This window comes from Chiloscyllium punctatum, chromosome 8, assembly GCF_047496795.1.
Source record: "Chiloscyllium punctatum isolate Juve2018m chromosome 8, sChiPun1.3, whole genome shotgun sequence".
In the NCBI taxonomy this organism is placed as follows: Eukaryota; Metazoa; Chordata; class Chondrichthyes; order Orectolobiformes; family Hemiscylliidae; genus Chiloscyllium; species Chiloscyllium punctatum.
Window position 1 is genome coordinate 28,715,971 of NC_092746.1, and position 20,430 is coordinate 28,736,400.

A 20,430-nucleotide genomic window follows, 5' to 3' on the forward strand; every position below is an offset into this window, starting at 1 on the left:
CATAGTGTAGTTCAAGTAAATGTATTTTATAAAGTGAGCTTTTGTTTTGCTCATGAAAAGAAAGAGAACTTGCCTTTCTCTACCACCTTCAGGCTGCCCCAAAACAGTTAAAGCAATTTATAAAATATTTTTTTTAAAATTTGGATATTAGTTGTACCGTTGAAGTTGTAAGGTCTGACCAACCTGAATGGTGACGATGCAGTTGTCTGTGTCATTGGTTAGGGGTAAATGTTGGTCAGGATACCAGGGAGAAATCCTTGTTCCTAGAATAGTGTCGTGGTCACTCTTAACTGAGAGCAGAAAAGGCCACAGTAGGCTGCAGCTAGGAACTGCTGAGAGCAGATCGCGCAATCAGAAAAGATTTGAGGGTCAGAGGGTGGAGGATGTGGGCACAAATCAAATTGGGAGGGAGGGGATCTGGGATTGGAGGGGTTATTGGAAGGGAGGATGAAATTATGGGTTGAAGGGGGGAGACAGTCAATCACGTACATCAACGGGTGCACCAGGGAGAGCAGCATCCCTGGGAACAAGTTGATTCACGTATCAGATTGTGGTTTGTGAGGAGAGGTCATGGCTGGCAGATTTCTTGCTCATCACTTGTTCTTGAGTGCTGCTATAAAAAGAATGGACCTTCGGCAACCATTTTAGTTTTACTTAAGTTGCTGAATGTCCCAAGCCTTAAGATTTGCAATAATTAAATCAAACTCTCAATTTACATGATGGGTGCCTGATTTACATATTGTAATGAAGTGTCCCATTACTGCAGAAAGATATACACCGGCTTATCAGTAAACTTTGCACAGTATAACACTATGACTGCAATCAGTTCGGACTGCATTTTGCAGTTTTAAAAACAAATCAGCCTCTTTTGTTTGCCTGTCATGAAGGCGTTAACATTGACCCCTATGTCCTTCAGTCCAGGTCCCCTCAAGAATTTTCTACATTGTATGCTTAGAACTTATTTTAGGTATACTAGATATTACATGGTGGCTAGATTGTGTGATGTAGTTTTCACTCTCTTGAGCGCAGTAGGTTGATCTCTTTATTGGAATCAAGTGCATTACATGACACTTACACCTGAATTCTAAACTGCTGAAATATTGTTAAATTAACATCTTGTATTTATTTCGTTTCTAGCCAATTGAATTAATTGAAGATCTTCTAAAGATATCTACTGCTTTGACAGAAATCTGCCCATTTGCTGCCAAGGTATTTGGAGATCCTGCTCCTGGAAAGGTATTTTACAAATTGAGATAAATTGATGAAGCAGCTATTTAAGATAATTTGCACCCCTATCCCCTCCACTTCATTTTGTGCTTTCCTTACGGCATAATTCTATAAATAAGCAAAGGATTGCTTTGGAATTTTCTTCATATGGCAGCAACTCACTTTCACTTTGGTATAAAAATAGCCAAGGTTTCCAGATTTAGGGCTACAATGATTGGTCTAGGCACATAATTGCTATTAATTGCCTTTTGTCCTGTATGCAAACTGGATTCTGAGTTTGTGTTTAAGCCCTAGCTATTCATTTAAATTTATTAGTGATCTGAATGCAATTGTCATGGAAACTATTTGCAAGTCAGTGGACTATACAAAGGTTTGTACAGGTGATAAGACCTTAAACGAGAAAAATAAGTCCCCCGCAGATTTGCACTTCATAGCGGGATGCCATTTATTATGGATAAATGTCATATGTATGTGTGGGTTGACTGTGCAGGACTGTAAACGTAAGGATGTCAAATGAGAGAGAGAGAGAGACCTACATTTTGAAAAATGTAAATCTCTGAAAGTTCATTACCTGTGCTGTGAAGCTGAACAAAATACAAACAAAAGCATTTGCTTAGAAATAGACCCTTCAGTCCAACTACTCCTGTTCTCAAACTAAGCTAGTCCCACTTTCATGTATTTGGCGTATATCCCTACAGATCTTTCCTAATCATATACTTACCCGAATGTCTTTTAAACATTTTTAACTATACCTCCATACACCACTACTTCTGGCAGTTTATTCCACACATGAACCACTCCGAGTAAACATATTGCCTCTTGTGTTCTTTGCAAAACTTTCTCCTCTCATCTTAATGTGCCCCCTAGTTTTTAACTACCCCCACCTTGCTATTCACCTTCTCTATTCCTTGTGATTTTATTAAACCTCTGTAAAGTCACTCTTCAACCCAACAGAAAAAGTCCCAGTCTGCCCAGCCTATTTTTATAACTCCAACCCTCCATCTTGGTAAATCTTTTCTGAACGCTTCCTTAAAATGGAACTTTGGACCAAAACTGGTTACATTCACATTGTGGTTGATATCAACAAGTGCTTTCACCTAGGGCTTCTCAAAAATTTTAAGATGTCCACCAATGTGTAGACAAAGCTGAAGTTTTTTTTATTCCAATGAAGTATGTTAGCACTCATTCTCAAACTGATGTACTCCACAGAGCTTGGGCAATACACTGAGGTCAGTGGAAAGTGGACAGTATTTGGAAGCTGTCATTAGCTTCATGATGTTTGAAAAACATGAGTTGTTAGAAAACAGCCCACAGCTGAAGGACCCACCTGGAGACAGCCCTTCCTGGTGAAGGGCTTTTTCCTGAAAAATAGTTTTTTCCTGCTCTTCGGATGCTGCCTGACCTGTTGTGCTTTTCCAGCACCACACCCTTGGTGTCTGATTTGGGAATAGTTATCTACTCACCTGGAAGCAGCATGACTTCTAGTTAAGTTCTAGTTTCCCTTGTAGTGTCTAGGGACAGTGGGTGATAAATATGGTTACCCATTCAGATTCTATCTTAACCCCAGGCTATGCTGTGTTGGGGTTGTCAATGAGTTATTAGCTCTGTATTTTTGGAGGTGCAGAATTTGTATAATTTGAGTCCTCCTCTGGTTTTCTCTCTCATTTGCTTTTCTGATACATTAATGACTGCATCAATGCTGCCTTCTGCTGTGGTTGTGAACTGGAAAACCTCAATGATTTTATTTCCAATTTCTACCCTCCTCTCAATTTAATCTGGTCTATCTCTGACTCTTCACTTGATTCCTCTTTGTATTGCTGGAGATAGTCTAGCAACTAATAGTTAATACAGACTCTCAAAGCTACCTCAACTGTACCACCTTGTATCCTAACTCCTGTAAGAACTCCATTCCATTTTTCCAGCATCTGTTCTGTTGACATCACCTTGCACATAAGCCCTCCTTGATACATCTTCCTTTTGCTCTGCTGATGATTCTCTCATAGCATGGTTGACAGGACTCTCTCTGTTGTGTCCAATCCATTTCATGCACTATCTCACATGCCATCTTTCTTCCTAGAACATCTGTTAGTCCCTTTGGTCTGACTTCTTACCCCATTAGCCTCCATATTCAACAGATCATTTTCTGCCAGCTCTATATGCAGTTCTGTCAGCAAATACATCTTCCCCTATTTTCCCCTTTCAGCACTCTGGAGGGACCATCTCTCTCCTGTCCTCATCCTATGACATCCTAAACAGTTTGCTGTTTGCATTTAGATTTATAGATGTGCTTTGCGATCCTTTTAAAAACACATTCCGATCACCAGTAGCAGGTTCTTGATATATCTAATCCAGATTTCCTAACAGTGCATTGGAATGTTCAAATCAGCTCTGTAAGGAGGTATCTGATAGCCAAGCAAGTGCGATGTGGATACTAAAGATCTTTTGCTTGTGCCCTGCTTCTCCAGTGATATAGCAGTGATTAATGTTCTCCCAGGTTAGGTGTTCACTGAATATTTATCTAGTTTACACCTTGCATTATGAGGTTTTGATGAGATCTGAAACTTAGTTTATGTCCTGTTTTAAAATATCTATTCAGCCTATTAATTTGACTGTTGTTTGTAAACTTATTGTTCAGTAAGTTCTTGACTATTGTACACATTTGTATCATGTAATAGCTCTTTTACAGGGAACAAAATGGAAATGTTTTTATTCTTGCAGATTTATGGTGGATTATATTCTGAAGACCAATGTTGGTATAGGTGCAAGCTGAAAAAGATGATAACCAATGAAAAGGTATTGCATACAGTCAGTTCTGCTATAACGCATGTTTCTTCAACGCAAATTGGCTTTAACGTAATTGAAGAATTTAGACCATTGTTTGTTTGTTGAATGTGAACTTTCCTTACCTGTATTGGCTATAATGCAATTCTGGCCCCAATAGTTTAAATGGTGCAGCTACTGTGCAATTTTCTAATAACGCGAGATCACGCAAGAACGAAACTGTTGTTATATCAGAACTGACTATACTTGGATGTATTGTGTTTGTGCTTTGGGCGATCTGACAAGTTTCTGTATTAAAAACACTTTACCCAATGCTGTTGCTGAGGTGGACAAAGGGACACAAAATTTGGTAATGGTTCAACCTGATTTTATTAACAAAATTTTCTTTATTAAAAACACTGAGCGTTCCCCAAATTTCCACAGTACTACTCTCTCTGACTAGCTCTATCTATCTGAGAAAATATATTGCCCAAAACAATCCATGTAATCAAATTGGGCAGTTGGAACCTCCTTCCTCTCTGATGTAGGACTGGCTGTCTTCCATGAAGGTGGGTCTTGCAGGTCACTCTGGATCTTCTGGGTGGTCTTGGGTTGCTGCACATTCTTCTGCCATGAGTCTTGCTGCGAGTCTTCACTGAGAGGGTAGCTTTGAGGTGTGTATTTTTATCCCTGCTTGCCCCTGAGTTTCCAGAATATTCTGTGACCATTGGCCAATGCAGACATGGGCACAGTTCAAAGCATCCAATGCGGTCATGCCAACACTCTTTGTTGCCATGCCGGGGATGTGTAAAGTACACCTTCTCAGGCACTTGGTAGAAGTCAAAGTGTCAAAACGTCTGTTTGATACTTCTCTAATACCCAACTCGTGAACTGGTTGTAACTGGTTCCCCTGCACCTTTGTAACCTCTTTGACCTTAGTTTTCACTGTTTTCTGTTGCTGTTGGCTGCTATTGAATTTAATTTGGCCAATTTTATATTAGGTCCAATTTTTCTGGCTGTGGGTCCATTTTAGAGTGTCCAATTTTGAGCCTGTGGGTTGCTTGAGCACAACGGGCAGCACGGTGACTCAGTGGTTAGCACTGCTGTCTTGCAGCGCCAGGGACCCGGGTTTGAATCCAGCCTCGGGCGACTGCCTGTGTGAAGTTTGCACATTCTCCCCGTGTCTGCATGGGTTTCCTCTGGGTGCTCCGGTTTCCTCCCACAATCCAAAGATGTGCAGGTCAGATAAATTGGTTGTGCTAAATTGCCCATAATGATAGTTGTGTTAGTAGGGAATGGGTCATGGGTTACTCTTCGGAGGGTCGGTGTGGACTTGTTGGGCCGAAGGGCCTGTTTCCACACTGTAGGGAATCTAATCTAAACTTGTATTCTTCAAAGTAGGTGTCTGTTCCAGCAGGTCGACATTTGATTTTGAATGTGGTGGTTGTTTCACATGATCCAGAGGATGCATTTTTGACATCACAGAATCGTGATGGTGCTGAAGGATGACACTTTCTCTGTTGTGTTTATGTTGGATGTCTGACAATTTTGACTCAGTCAAACTGTTAGCTTTTCCCTGTAACCCTGCATGTTGTTTAATCCAATGCCCTCTTGAGTGTCTCACTTGAACCTGCCTCAACTATACTTATAGACAGTGTATTCCAAACCTGGACTATTATAAAACTAGGCAAGTGTTGCTGCAACTGTACAAGGTATTGGGGGTGAGATCATTGCTGGAGTATTGCATATAATTTTGGTCCCCTTACTTGAGTAGGGCTGTAGTTGCTTTGAAGGGTTTTGCTACAACAAGAATTTTCATTAAAGTGCTTGGAGAAAGTGAAAACTGCAGATGCTGAAGAGTTGGAGCCAAAAAGTGTCTCACTAGAAAAGCGGATGAGGTCAGGCAGCATCCGACGAGCAGGAGAGTTGACATTTTGAGCACAAGCCCTTCATCAGGAATACAGAAGGGAAAGGGAGCTGAGAGATAATTAGGGGAAGATAGCTGGGAAGGCGATAGGTCAATGCAGTTGGAGGTTGGATAGGTGGGAAGGAGATGGGCAGGTCAAGAGGGCGGTGCTGAGTTAGATCTGGAAAGAGTTGGGAGGAGAGAAGATGAGGAAACTAGTGAAGCCGATGTGTGGTTGAAGGGTTCCAAGGTGGAGGATGAGGCGAGGCGTTGTTCCTTCAGTTGCCAGGTGGCTTTTATTAGGCAGTGGAGGAGGGCTTGTCCTTTGGGGAGTGGGAGTGGGAGGGGGAGTTGAAGGTCGGTGGGTTGGTTGGTTGATGCGTGTGTCCTAAAACCCTTAGCGAGTTGGCGTCCTTTTTGCTGATATAGAGGAGACCACCTTGAGAGCAGTGAACATCGTAGATGAAGTGGGAGGATGTGCAAGAAAGTCTCTGCCTGATGTGGAAGGATCCTTTGAGACCTTAGACGGAAGTGAGGGGGAGCTGTGGGTGGAGGAATAGTCTCTGCGGAATGGTATCTTTGGTGCGGTGTGATCATTGGTGGTGGAAATGGCAGAGGATAATGTGCTGTATACGAAGATTAATGGTGTGGAAGGTGAGGACCAAGGGTTATTCAATCCTTATTGCGGTTAGAGGGGTGGCGTCCGAGGGCAGAGGTATGGGAAGTGGAGGAGATATGCTGGGACATTGTTGATCACGTGAGTGGGGTAATTGCGGCCTTTGAATTAGGCCATTTGGGATGTCCTGGAGTGGAATTGCTCCTCCTGGGAACAGATATAATGGAGGAATTGGGAATAAGGAATAGCATTTTTACAGGAAGGGGGGGGGGGGGTGTGGGAAGAGGTGTAGTCAAGGTAGCTGTAGGAGTTGGGTTTGAAATATGTTGAGTCTGCCACTGGAGATAGAGACTACCCTGGTCGAGGAAGGAGAAGGAGGTGTCAGAGATGGTCTAGGTGAACTTAAGGTCAGGGTGGAAGGTGTTTGTGAAGTTGATGAACTGTTCACCCTTCATGTGGGAGCATGAGATGGTGCATAGCAGAGGAAATGTGGAGAATGGTGCAGGTGTAACTTTGGAAAATGGACTGTTCCATGTATCCAGTGAAGGGCCAGGCATAACTGGAGCCAATGCAGGTGCCCATAGCTACCCCTTTTGGTCTGAAGGAAGTGGGATGTTTTGAAGAATAAGTTGTTGAGATTGAGGACCAGTTCTGCCAATTGAACCAATGTTGGTGGTTGGGGTCTAGTTGGGTCAGTGGGGAGGGAGAAGCTGAGGGCTTGGAGGCCTTCATTCTGGTGGGTGGACATGTACAGGGACTGGATGTCCACAGTGAAGATGCTGCATTGAGGGAAGAAGAAACCAAAGTCATGCAGGCGGTGTAGGGTATGTGTGGTATCCCAAATCTATATCAGGAGTTGCTGGACCAAAGGGGACAGGATGGTGTCAAGGTATGCAGGGATGTGTTGGTCAGGTAGGAGCAGGCAGAGACTATGTGTTGACCAGGGCAGTCAGGTTTGTGGATTTTTGGGTAAGAAGTGGCGGTGTGGATTTCCAGAACTGAGGTTGGAGCTGGATGGGAGATCCTCTGAGGTGATGGTCGGGGAAATGTTGGTTTGGTGACAGGAGGTGTCCCTGGGTTGGCGCTTGGCTTCGGTGATGTAGAGGTTGATGTGTCCACTAGTTTATTTTGTGAGGTTGGGGTTGGAATGGAGGATTGTGCGTTGGAGTGGATGAGAGGGGTGGGATAAGTTGAGGCTGTCTGTGTTCCAAGCAGAGCTTGAGTGTATTTGAAGCAATTTCTTTGTCCTCTCCCAGATAGTTGACAATGTGAGAAGTGAGAAAACAGAATCTGATGCAGTAAATTGTTTTTCAGTCATCTAGGCACAATGCCCAGATTATTGTAGTTGATTCTGCAAGAGTTTTGTCAGCACCTTATGTGCTCCTGGTTTTAAAGAGGATGCAAGTATTTGTTAGATGGTCTTCCCATTGAATCCATAGCCTGTGATGGAAGCATTGTTAGTAGCATTTCTCTAATGCTATTGTGTGTTATTGCACAGTACTGAGTAAACCAAGCAAACTTTTTTTTGGTTTTTAAGAAAAAAAATCATTGGTGAAACTGCTTTAGGTATTTGTGCATAAAAAACACCAAATTTATCTTTTTATTTCCCAGTGTCTGATGACTTATGTCGATTATGGAAATTCTGAAACTCTAAAAAAGTCATGTATTGTCGAACTTCTGGAAGATATGCAGTATCCTGGATTGGCCAGCAGATTCAGACTCTGGGGTCTGCGGATTCCACATAATCAAGATGTAACTCCATTTGACCAGGTAATGCACAACATATTGATCGTCTTGATGGTGCCCATGCAATGACTTGCTTCATGATGTGCAAAGTTTGTAAAATGTTTTTGTTTTATTCATGAAGATTACAGCATCAGAAGATAAGACCTGTATGGTTCAAGTGATTTGATCTGAAGGGTCCAAACAGAAGAGTTGTTTCTTTTGCTCTTTGTTCTAGTAGTTCCATTAAATGTCACCCAATTCTTTCAGTTTTGCACAGAAATGCAAATTTATAAATAACTAATTTAAGTTGATTTCTAATAATTTGAGTGAACTTACAGCAACAACTTGTGTACTGCCTTTAATGTAATAAAACTTAGCAAGGTATTTCACAGGAGCATAGTAAAACAAATAAGTCATATAAGGAAAGAAGTCAGATGACCAAAAAGCTGGTCAAAGAAGTTTTAAGGAATGTCTTCAAGGAAGAAAGTTCGTCAAAGTTCATTGTAAAGTTGCATACAAATCCACTTGCCTTCCTTCAAGAGAATCCTTCCACTCAAATAGTCTGTCAGCTATCCTGACCAATGTCTGTTTTCTGTCCTTAGCATTGCTAGCCTGTCTTTGCTTGCTTGCTTTATTTACAGCAATTTCACCTGTTCTGATAAATATTAAATGTCACTTAGAGTTTGGAAGAATAAGAGGAAATCTAATTGAGGTACACAAGATGCTAATGGGGATTGACAAAGTCAATGTAGAAAGGATGTTTCCTATTTGCGCAATCTGGAATGAGAGAGGGCATAGTTTTAGGATAAGGGGTAGCAGATTTAAAAGCGATGGGGAGAAATCATTTCTCTCAAATGATTGTGAATCTGTAGAATTCCCTACCACAGAGTGCAGTAGATCCTGGGGCACTGAGCAAGTTTAAGGAGAAAGTAGTCAGATTTTTAATTAGTTAAAGCTGACAGGAAAATGGAGTTGAGATCAAGATGAGATGGTGTTCAATGGTGGAGCAGGTTTGAGCTGAATTACTCTTGCTCCTAGTTATTGTTATGTTCTTAGTGCAACTTAGAACTAGAGTGTAAAGTGAGAAAGGGAACAGAAGTGATCAGTTGCTTTTTGCATAAACCTTTTACACCCTCCAGGGAATGTGTCCTTTAAAGCCAGAGGTTTGCCTTTCAGGAAAGAAGTTCCTGAAGTTGGTATAAGTGTGGAACTCTCTCCAACAAAAAGTAGTCTTTGCTAGATCAATTCACAATTCTAAATCTGAGTTTGTTAGATTTGGGGAGGTGCTTAATGGAATTAGGATACAAATCAGCTTTGATCTCTTGAAGGATGGCAGAACTAGCACTTGGTTGCCTATTTTACCACCTATAAGAATGCATTTAGGATCTTGTTCTATCATAACTCTGTAAATAGACCTTGGTTTAATCAACGCATTTGTTTGAGAAGAAATCCTTACCCCTTGCTGCAATTAGCAAAACCTAATTTTATGGTTTTAAGGACAGTTGATGCAACGTTAACTGTTGAAGACAGCTAGTTAGGGAATGGGGGTAAAAAGAGAATAGTAGTCAAATTTTAAATAGAAAGTGAAGTTTACAAATTTGTGCTACACTACTGTTTGTAATTTGCTAACCGGGCCCTACTTTAAGTTAGCTCAGACAAATTGTAGCAAATTTGTGATCATCAAATTTAAGACCAAGTCATATTCTGTACTCCAACAAGTTCTTTTACCTATAAAAGAACATGCAGAGTAGTACTGATGTTTTGATGTTTGACCACTGGATGTCACTTCTGCACTGAAAACAAAGTTAACTATAACAAAATTCATGGTTCGTGTGTAAGTAGAGGTCAGTGAAGGTCGTATGAGTTCGTAGAGGTAGATTCAAGATTAATGATCAAGGCCTGGGGAATAGTTTGCTAAGTTATTCCTGGTACCATGAAGAGGGTAGATTTAAGCAGGTTAACGATTATGCAATCTTCTTATTCAATAATAAGATAGCAGTGATGTTATTAGTGGACAAATCAAATCCCAGACTGAAACCTGGTTTGGTGTGGTGGTGGCCTTGTGGTATTGTTGCTTTATCAGAAATCTTGAGACCCAGTTTATGTTTTGGCGTACCCAGGTTCAAATCCCACCACAGCAGATGGTGGAATTTGAAACAAATAAATACTTTGAATTAAAAACCTAACGACCTTGAAATCATTCTTGATTGTCAGGAAAAAAATCAGTCTGGTTCACTTTTGTCCTTTCATGAAGGAAAGTGTTACTCTTACTGAGTCTAGCTTGCGTGTGAGTCCAGACCCACCGTAATGTGGTTGATTCTTAACTGCGTTTGGAAATGGCTGAACAAGCTGATAGAATAAACTGCAAGAAAGGAGAAAAGGCATGAAACCAGATAGACCACCCAACACCAACTTGGGCACTGGAAATTATAATTACAAACATACCCCTGTCAACCCTGCAAAATCCTCCTTATTGACATCTTGTGACTCATGTCAAAATTCCAACTGTCTCGCAGGCTAGTCTCTTTAGAAATAACATCCAAACCCATGACCACTGCCACCTAGAAAGACAAGAATAGCGTATACATGGGAACACCACCACCTCCAAGCTGCTGACTCTCCTGACTTGGTAATATATCGCTGATCCTTCCATGTCACTGGGTAAAACTCCTGGAGTGCTCCTCTTAACTGTTTAGTGGATCAAGAAGGCAGCTTGTCACCACCTTCTCAAAGGCAACTAATGATAGGCAAGATTAGTTAGTTGATCTTTCACAGGACCACTAGTATATGATGCTATAGGTTTGGTTTTAATAAAAAGTAGAAGTTTATACAAAGATTAAAATTATACAATTGCGGGCGGCGTGGTGGCTCAGTGGTTAGCACTCAGTGGTATCACAGTGCCAGGGTCCCAGGTTCAATTTCAGCTTTGGGTGACTGTGTCTGCGTGGAGTTTGCACGTTCTCCCTGTGTCTGCGTGGATTTCCTCCCTCAGTTCAAAGATGTGCAGGTCAAGTGAATTGGCCATGCTAAGTTGTCCGTAGTGTTAGGTGCATTAGTCAGAGGGAAATGGGTCTGGGTGGGTTACTCTTTAAAGGGTTGGTGCGGACTTGTTGGGCTGAAGGGCCTGTTTCCACACTGTAGGGAATCTAATCTAATCTTTTTTAAAAAAAACTATGTAGTGGGCGGCACGGTGGCACAGTGGTTAGCACTGCTGCCTCACAGCGCCAGAGATCCGGGTTCAATTCCCGCCTCAGGCGACTGTCTGTGTGGAGTTTGCACGTTCTCCCCGTGTCTGCGTGGGTTTCCTCTGGGTGCACCGGTTTCCTCCCACAGTCCAAAGATGTGCAGGTCAGGTGAATTGGCCATGCTAAATTACCCGTAGTGTTAGGTAAGGGGTAAATGTAGGGGTATGGGTGGGTTGCGCTTCGGCGGGGCGGTGTGGACTTGTTGGGCCGAAGGGCCTGTTTCCACACTGTAAGTAATCTAATCTAATAACTCAAAATACTTTGAAACATGATAAGATGATTCCACTAATCCTAACAGTACTCTTCTACTGTACTCACCAGAAATAATTCCTTTCTCTGTCACATCTATGGAGACAAATTTAACTGTGGCTTCAATTCCATCCATTAAAATTCTGCAGACCTCTTACTACAGTTAACTATAGGCTTTCTCAGCTTCAAATAACCCTTCAGTGTATTGGACTTGGCGGTCTAGAATTTTAAAACTAAATGTGTTAGGCTGAAGTAATCTATTTCTTAACCATTAGAAACTAGCTCCCTTCTTTAGGAGCAACTGTTTTACACATCTGGCTTCAACCAGGGCTTCTGCAAACCTCCCATACTGAAATTAAAAACCTTTTTCTCTTTCAAAGAAAGAAAATGGAACAAGCTATTCCTCTTTTCCCCCAAGCCAAATATTCAGAAAAACATACTGGATCTTTCTGTCTGAAACCTAATGCATTTCTGTTTATGCTGTTTGTTCATAAAGTTCCCAAAGTAAAAAAGCCCCAGTACTCTTCAGGAACACTTTCTCCAACTGATGTAAATAAATTCCCACTTCTGGCAACTGTCTGTGTGGAGTTTGCACGTTGCCCCTGTGTCTGCATGGGTTTCCTCCCACAGTCCAAAGTTGTCCAGGTTAGGTGAATTGGCCATGCTAAATTGCCCGTAGTGTTAGGTGCATTAGTTATGGGTGAATGCAGGGAAATGGGTCTGGGTGGGTTACTCTTTGGAGGGTTGGTGTGGACTTGTTGGGCTGAAGGGCCTGTTTCCACACTGTAGGGAATCTTTTAAAAAAAAATCACATGGTGACAGAATAATTTGCAAGTTAATCATTCACCCCATTCAGATACGCAAACTGAGCCCACATGTCACTGGTTCAAGATCCAAATGCTTAAAAAATTTTTTAAATATATAACTCGCGCATCTTAAATCACAATAGAAATGAAGGTTCCTTAATTCTTGACATTGGGACAGATTTTATAGGATTGGGGAAACTATATAAATGGAATGGACTTTATCTGAATTGGACAAGGTCCAATTTCATGAGTATAAGTATTCAAGATAGAGAGGATTTAGTTGATTAGAGGAGGAGCCAAAAGACAGAAAAATTTTAAAAATAAGCAACTATTCGCAAATAATAATGAATCTGGATATAAGGTGCACAGCAAACTGATGGCCAGATAGTATAGACACTGATCCAACTACTGATGTTTACAATATAAAGACTGCTTACAGGGAAAATGGCAAATTAAAATCGCCAAATATTCTCCGAAGTGATCAGCCTTGAAATTGTCTTTATTTATGGTAGGAATCTTGGAAATGGAATGGAAGCTGTAATATCGCTGAGGTTGACAGGAACTTTGAACAGTGCTAAGAATAAATTTTTAAAAATTGACTTTCAGAGCAGACTTTAACTTTATTAACAAGAACTGTGTGGATATGGTTGAGTGACACAAGTTGGAGGAAATCAAGTATTCGTATTTACTACAAAACTAGATTCTGTTAACTATTTTCTAAATGTTTCCATTTTTAGCCCTGTCTGCCTGTTCAACATTCCATATGAGTTCAGTTCCTTATTTACTGGATATCCAGCAGTGGATAGTTAATTGACTTTAATTGCTCTAATACATGGATTTCTTTTCTCCTTCCTTCAGGGAAGAAGTTTTCTGGCCAGTTTGGTAAATGACAAAATAATCCGAGTTAATCACAGAGATACAGCTCAGGATGGAGCCTTCCTTGTAGATGCACAAAGTGATGCTCTAGATGTTGGACAAGAAGTTATGGAAAAGGGATTTGCTGAAAAGTGCAGGACCACTTCTGCCCACAGCAATGAAGGAATAAAAAGTAACGTGGTCCCATTGATTTCTGGTAGAAATGCTGAAGGGTTTCAGGGATTTGGTAGTGGTTCACAGAGAATGAAGATTACCCTTGATTTGAGAAATGATCGGCTGGGAAATGAACCTAAGGGACGAGTAGACACCATTGAATATGACAGAGATCTAAGGCTGGATCATGGAAATACTCTTGTATGTTCATTGTAAGTACAAGATGCTCAGTATTATTCTGTTTTTGAAACATTAGTTAAGTTGGTTTTATATAAACTCCTGTAAGGTAGTAATGCATAATAAAGGGGACTTATAAGAAAATACGACAATAACTGAGAGACATTGTACTAAGATCAATTGGATAAAGTTCTTTAGCAAAGCCAGCCTGTAAGGTGAGTTCATAGTGTGTTCAATATAATTTCTTAGAGCATCATGTTCTAGAGCAAACTAGGGAGCAGGCGGTTTTGGAGTGTGTAATCAGCCAAGATTAGTGCATGACCTCCTTGAAGAATGCTCTGGGCAACAATGTATACGTGTTCTGTTTGTCGGTGAGAAATTTTGGTTGAAGGTTGGTTTCTTCAGCTTAAGTATGGCAATTTCAAGGGTATAGAACATTACAGCACAGTACAGGCCCTTGATGTTGCACCAACCTGTGGAACCAGCCCAGCTCTGCAGCTTATCTGTGCCCTTCTGTAACCTGCAACATCCTTTGACACTGTCCACAACTCCACCGACTTTAGTGTCATCTGCAAATTTACTAACCCATTCTTCTTTGCCCTCGTCGAGGTAATTTCTAAAAATGACAAACAGCAGTGGCCCAAAACAGTTCCTTGCAGTACACTACTAGTAACTGAACTCCAGAATGAACATTTCCCATCAACCACTACCCTTTGTCTTCTTTCAGCTAGCCAATTTCTGATCCAAACCGCTAAATCACCCTCAATCCCGTACCTCCATATTTTCTGCAATAGCCTACCATGGGGAACCTTCTCAAACACTTTACTAAAATCCATATACACCATATCCACCGCTTTGCCCTCATCCACCTGTTTGGTCACCTTCCCAAGGAATTCCAAAAGGTTTGTGAGGCATGCTCGTTGGATGCTGCCTGAACTGCTGTGCTCTTCCAGCACCACTAATCCAGTATTTGATTTTCAGCATCTGCAGTCATTGTTTTTACCTTGTGAGGCATAACCTACCCTTTACAAAACTGTGTTGACTATCCCTAATCAATTTATTCCTTTCTAGATGATTATAAATCTTGTCTGTTATAACCCTTTCCAACACTTTACCTACAACCAAAGTAAGGCTCACTGGTCTATAATTACCAGGATTGTCTCTACTTCCCTTCTTCAACAAGGAGACGATGTTTGTTATCCTCCAGTCTTCTTGCACTACTCTTGTAGACAATGATGACATAAAGATCAAAAGTCAAAGGCTCTGCAATCTTCTCCCTGCCTTCCCAGAGAATCCTAGGATAAACCCCATCTGGCCCAGGGGACTTACCTATTTTCACACGTTCCAGAACGGCTAAAACCACCACCTTTTGAATCTCAATCCTGTCTAGTCTACTAGCCTGTATCTCAGTATTTTCCTTGACAACAATGTCTTTTTCCAGTGTGAATACTGAAGAAAAGTATTCATTTAGTGCTTCTCCTATCTCCTCTGACTCCACGCACAACTTCCCACTCCTATCCTTGATTGGCCCTAATCTTACTCGAGTCATTCTTTCATTCCTGACACACCTATACAAAGCTTTAGGGTTTTCCTTGATTCTAGCTGCCAATGACTTCTCTTGTCCCCTTGTGTTGCTGCTTAGCTCTCTTCTTTCAGGTCCTTCCTGTGTGAAGACAGATTTCACTGAAATAGCCTGGGAAAGTAAGTTGGGGGAGAAATTGTAGTAGACTTCTGTAACTGAACAGATACATTCCACAAGAAGGATGCACCATTGGTGGCTAATTCAGAGGCTGAGGGTCATATCATTAATGGGAGGTCAGAAGATTGGACATCTTTTAGAAACCAGCAGAAACTGACTAAAACACTAATATTGGAGAAATTCAAATGAGAGGAAAATAACTAGAAATATAAAACATTTTCACAAAAATATGAAAAAGATGTGCTTAATGTGAGCGTTGTTCCCTTTAAGAGGAGGAGAGATTGGGGAATTAATTTGGGGAAACAAATGGTGGAGTTTTTGAACAAGTGGTTAGAGGGTAAAGGTAAAAGAATCTTAAGAAAATGCAAGTGTGAGCATGAACATTTTGGCTGGGAGACATGCAAGCAGAATAAATGGAAAGAGAGAGACTGTAAAATCTGTGGTAGAGTAGGATTTAAGCGTCCTTGTGCAACACTGCAAAAAGCTAGCATGCAGTTGCAACAGATGATTGAGAAAGCAAATGGAATATTGCCTTTTATTGCAAGGAAATAGAGTATATGAGCGGAGAAGCGTTACTAAACCTTAGTGACAGTGCATCTGGAGTGCTCCACAATGTTGGCTGCTTACTTAAGCAACAACATAATTGCACTAGAAATGGTACAGAGAAGGTGAACGGAGATGATTGCTGGGATGAATGGGTTACCTTGACAGTGAGTCGATTAGGCCCAGTCATTGGGGGTTAGAAAAATTTGTCTTATTGGAACATATTCTGAGGGGCCTGGGTGAGGTTACATGCTGAGGGTTAGGGGTCTCTTGTTTAAGATTGGGATGAGAATTCCTCTCAGGCTTGTTAGACTTTGAATTTCTGGTTCCCATAAATCCAGTGGAGGCTGGATTATTAGATGGATTCAAGAATAAATTAAGCAGAGCTTTGATCAATAAAGGAGTCTCTGGTTATACGGGACAAGCAAAACAAAAATGTCATTAAGATGAGACTGAGGGCAGCCATGATTTTATTGGATCATGGAACATATCTTGAGGGGCTAAATAGCTTAATTGTGCTCCTGTTTCTTACAGTCACCAATTTGATTTGAGACTAGGTTACTAAATAGAAGATTGTCAATGCTTGAATGTCACAGAATTTTGCTATGATTGTTTTTGTTAGGTTAGTATCAATGGCTAGAGAAATCATGATCATTCAGCCTTTTTGAAATCAATGGACTTGCTCATAGGATTAATTAAATGGCTCTATTTTGATGCTTAAAAGAACAGTATAATTGTTAGCTGTGGGAGCATTTAAAAGAGAGGATTTTATCTTTTCTTGTCTACCTCCAAATATGTGACATGGCACTTTAACCAGCTTTTCCAAGGGCAAGGTTAGCATTACTAGGACAGATGTCTGCATCCTGTCAAGATCACGCAAGTTTTGAGGTTCTTTCTACATTTAAGTACAGATTTTGATTCTTCAGTTGTCACTCACTGCTCCAAATGAAACTAGACAAATTTATCAAATATTTGCTCTGTTGCAAAATATGCTGCTTTTTATACTGTGTTGAAACAAGTTACATCAAAGTTGGTTGTCTTAAAGCATAATGAATAGATAGTGCAGAGAAGTCAAAAGTGATTTTCAGTAACCACTTCAAATCCCTTTTATTTTGAGGGAGAGACAAATATCAGGTCAATGTCGTCCTGGAAAAAAGCTCAATATGGTGAAGATGCAACATGATCAAAAGTTACTAGAAGATCAAAATGAAAAGTTGAGAGTCAAAAATAGCAAATATCTCCAAAATTGCAATTTACTGCAGGGCCAGATTAAGCAGCAGCAACATGAATTGAAGGTAAACTATTGTCCAATAAATGTGATTACTTACTTTGAGACTTTCTTAGTCTTGCTCTAAAATTTTGCTTTAAAGATTTTTTTTTTAAGCTTTGAAGCTGTTGCTAAAAATGTGCAGGAGAACCTATTCATACGGAACTCAGCTTTCGCAAAGCTGCAGGAATACAGAAATGAATATTGTAGTTTTTGCTCTAGTACTGGCTGTTTACTGTATGATTTTTCAAAGTATATTGAGCTGACTGTATACATCCTTGAGGAAAAGGAAGAAACTATTAATGCTGGAATAGAAAGTAAAATCCTGCAGTATTTAATACTGCAGTGTCAGGGAGAAGAGACATTAGTGTTTCTATAAGGATTTAGTTAGAATTGAAAAGGAAGGCGGAGAGCATCTACATTGTGTTGGAAAGGTAGTAAAAGTATGTGGTTGTGATTTACCATCAGGGTTTGCAGCACTGAATACCAAACATTATTATTTTAAGCCTTTGATAATTAAGTGTGAAACTTAACAGTATATTCATTTATAGAAATTAATTGTGTTCCAGTCCAGTACTTGATGTACAAGTTGATCAGGCCTTTGACGTTTTTTTTTTGTCTGGAAGATCCATAGGAGAGGATAGGATTTTTCTGCAGGAGGCCACAAGGTAGACATTTAAGAAAAGATTGAGAGGAAAATTAATCATGACGGTTAATTCAGGGATTTTGATCTTTTTGCGACACAGGGCCAATGACTTTGCATAGTCAAAGTAATATATATTCCAGTGCCATCTCTTACAGGTAAACTCCCCACCATTCATACTCAAGACCGTCACGCACCCATCAACAATCCCAGGAAACAAGGTTCAGAAGTAACACTTGTTTGCAACAGCTGTCTGTCTCTGTCTCTCTGTATCTCTCTGTCTCTGTCTGTCTCACACACTTAGCACTCCTGGAAACCTCACATCTCAGCAGGTACTTATGTCCAGCCATTCAAAGATGATGTGTTCATTACTCAAATATATTCCAGCACACAAACATTCTTCCCTTTTTGTCAAGTCCTGTGGCACCTAATGAGGGAGCAACAGATAATCAAAGGGAGGTAGGCACATTTTGGAGGCGATGGTGCTGCAAATAGGGGTTGTGTTGAATAAAGTTGTTGTAGCTGAGAACATCAAGGATGACGATATCTTACTCTATCGTGAATACATCAAACTCCACTTCACCATCATCTAACAATCTAGCATGAAGTACAAACCACTGATGGTGTGACCATGGACCTTTTTGTTTCCCACTTTTCTCCTTTCTTAAACTTCACTTCTGCATTTAAGTTTTCGTACTCGAGCTACTACCTGGCCAACAAATGCAGGCTCTCAATGAGGGACATGAGCAAGAACACCGATTTGAAGATGGAGCACCACCGTTTGATTCAATCCTTGTAACCACTGACTTGCCCATTAGAGGGAGTGAGGAAGTGGGGGATTGGCATGTGATAAGTCATTGGGTACAAGTGTTCTGTAGCTATCACAAAGAGAAAAGATGGCACATGTGCTAACTCCCAGATCATTTTGCGCAAATTTAGATGTGAACTTTAGTGCTGCATCAGGAGAAGGTTCAAAGTCATACCCATTGGAATGTTGGCTGTATTGCCACTGATTCTTATGTCACTGCCCAGGAACAATGAGGGGTCTGGTCCCAGCTTGGCACATCTTCTGAAGATGGCTCCATGAGCAGCTCTGAGCCTCGATGTCCCGCAAGTCCATTTATCTTTTTCTCATTCACATGGACATGGATATGGACATCCCCCTCCATGCCAGCATTTAATGCCCATCCCTAATTGCCCAGAAGACAGTTAATCAAATTGCTGTGGGTCTGCAATCACCTGTAAGCCAGACCAGGTAAGCACAGCAGTTTCCTTCCCAAAAGGATGTTGGTAAACCAGATGGGTTTTCCTGACAGCTGCCAATGGATTCATGATGATCATGAGACTCTTAATTCCAGATGTTTGCTGAATTCAGATTCAACCATCTGCCAAAGGAGGATTTGAATCTGGGTCCCCAGAAGGTTATCCGGGTCTCTGGATGAACAGTCCAGTGATTAATACCAGTAGACCATTGCCTCCCCTCTTCCTCCTATTAAAAGTCACTGAGGTAATACTGCAAAGAGTGCCAGGACTTAGACACCTCCTTGATGGTCACTGGTGAATTGTTCAGTTTTGTGGTGGTTTTGGAAGTGCTGTTGGATAAAGTTGTTCGGGAATATTCCTCCTTTGGGTGTTTTTTAATCTCAGGGTTTTGCGAAGGTGGATATTGTGCTGCTCTGTGCAGGAGGGCGGGAAGGTCGACAGCTTTGGAACATGGCTGGTCTTGGAGTGATTTCAGTAGTTCCAGGGTCAGGTTAACTACTGCTCAGAATAATTGACCTGGAGTGATATGATCTTGATGCTGCCACCACTTCCTCCACTTGAAGCTAAAAGACTGGTGGTAAGGGCTGCACGCTTCTGAAAATAAATGTGTTGAGCACAGCAGTCCCTTTTGAAGAGACTCCAGCAAGTGTTGTAGGGTTCCACCTGAATGAGACTGAGGAGCCATGGTTTTAGAACACCTATGGTTTTCTCCAAGCTCTTCCTGGCCATAGCCAACGTAGATCCATTGTGTTTGAGTGGCAGAGGAGTCATGGTCTCTGTGATGTTTGTGACCTTCATCTCAAAGTAGCCACTTTCTGGGTGATTTAAAAATGGCAGTAACAAATGATAAAAGTTGCTGCCAGGCTGATAGGGTTGTATACCAACCGGTTTGAGGGTTATTACCATTTGCTGCAATCTTTCCCTCTTATGATATGGCACTTGCAGAGCCATGTGCATAGCATTGGTGGCTCTCAGTATTGCAGGAAGATTTGCTACCTTGGTAAAGTCACAAACCATTTCACCTGCTTCTCTCTCTGAAAGAAAGCAATGAAATCACATCTCCTTGTGTCCAGGGCCTAAGTTCCCTCCCAGTGAGGTGATGCATGATGAGCTGAACTGTTGGCAATGCTGCCATTTCCTGTCTGATGGTCTAGAGCTGTTGAGATTGAGGGCCAAGGTGATCTTTTTGCCATTGGCAGTGCCACCTTCGGTCTGTTCAGTGGATAAAGTTTGGATATGGTAGCACATGTAAGCGACCCCGTCCTTGTTGAAGCA

At 41.2% G+C, this 20,430-nt stretch overlaps 2 protein-coding genes across 2 annotated transcripts in view; both read left to right on the plus strand.

The window, feature by feature from the left end:
* The window catches only part of stk31 (serine/threonine kinase 31), a 97,891-nt gene that overhangs the window by 11,776 nt on the left and 65,685 nt on the right, over positions 1-20,430 (plus strand). The window contains exons 4-6 of the mRNA XM_072575300.1: positions 1,138-1,236; positions 3,946-4,020; positions 8,121-8,279. Of these exons, the coding sequence (XP_072431401.1) occupies positions 1,138-1,236; positions 3,946-4,020; positions 8,121-8,279 (333 nt within the window). The remainder of the gene's footprint in view (positions 1-1,137; positions 1,237-3,945; positions 4,021-8,120; positions 8,280-20,430) is intronic.
* Positions 8,669-19,650, plus strand: LOC140480195 (serine/threonine-protein kinase 31-like). The gene is made up of 5 exons (XM_072574923.1): positions 8,669-8,737; positions 13,393-13,775; positions 17,100-17,277; positions 19,268-19,399; positions 19,540-19,650. Exons 1-5 carry the CDS (start codon positions 8,669-8,671, stop codon positions 19,648-19,650), a joined length of 873 nt encoding a protein of 290 aa, XP_072431024.1.

What these genes read in the sequence shown, in the direction of transcription:
- LOC140480195 (XM_072574923.1), top strand. Translation starts at nt 8,669, where the DNA reads ATGACCAAAAAGCTGGTCAAAGAAGTTTTAAGGAATGTCTTCAAGGAA. An exon ending in AGCAGCAACATGAATTGAAG is followed by an intron (nt 17,278 to 19,267) that starts GTAAACTATTGT and finishes TGCTGAATTCAG; the next exon opens with ATTCAACCATCTGCCAAAGG. An exon ending in TCCTATTAAAAGTCACTGAG is followed by an intron (nt 19,400 to 19,539) that starts GTAATACTGCAA and finishes TTTTAATCTCAG; the next exon opens with GGTTTTGCGAAGGTGGATAT.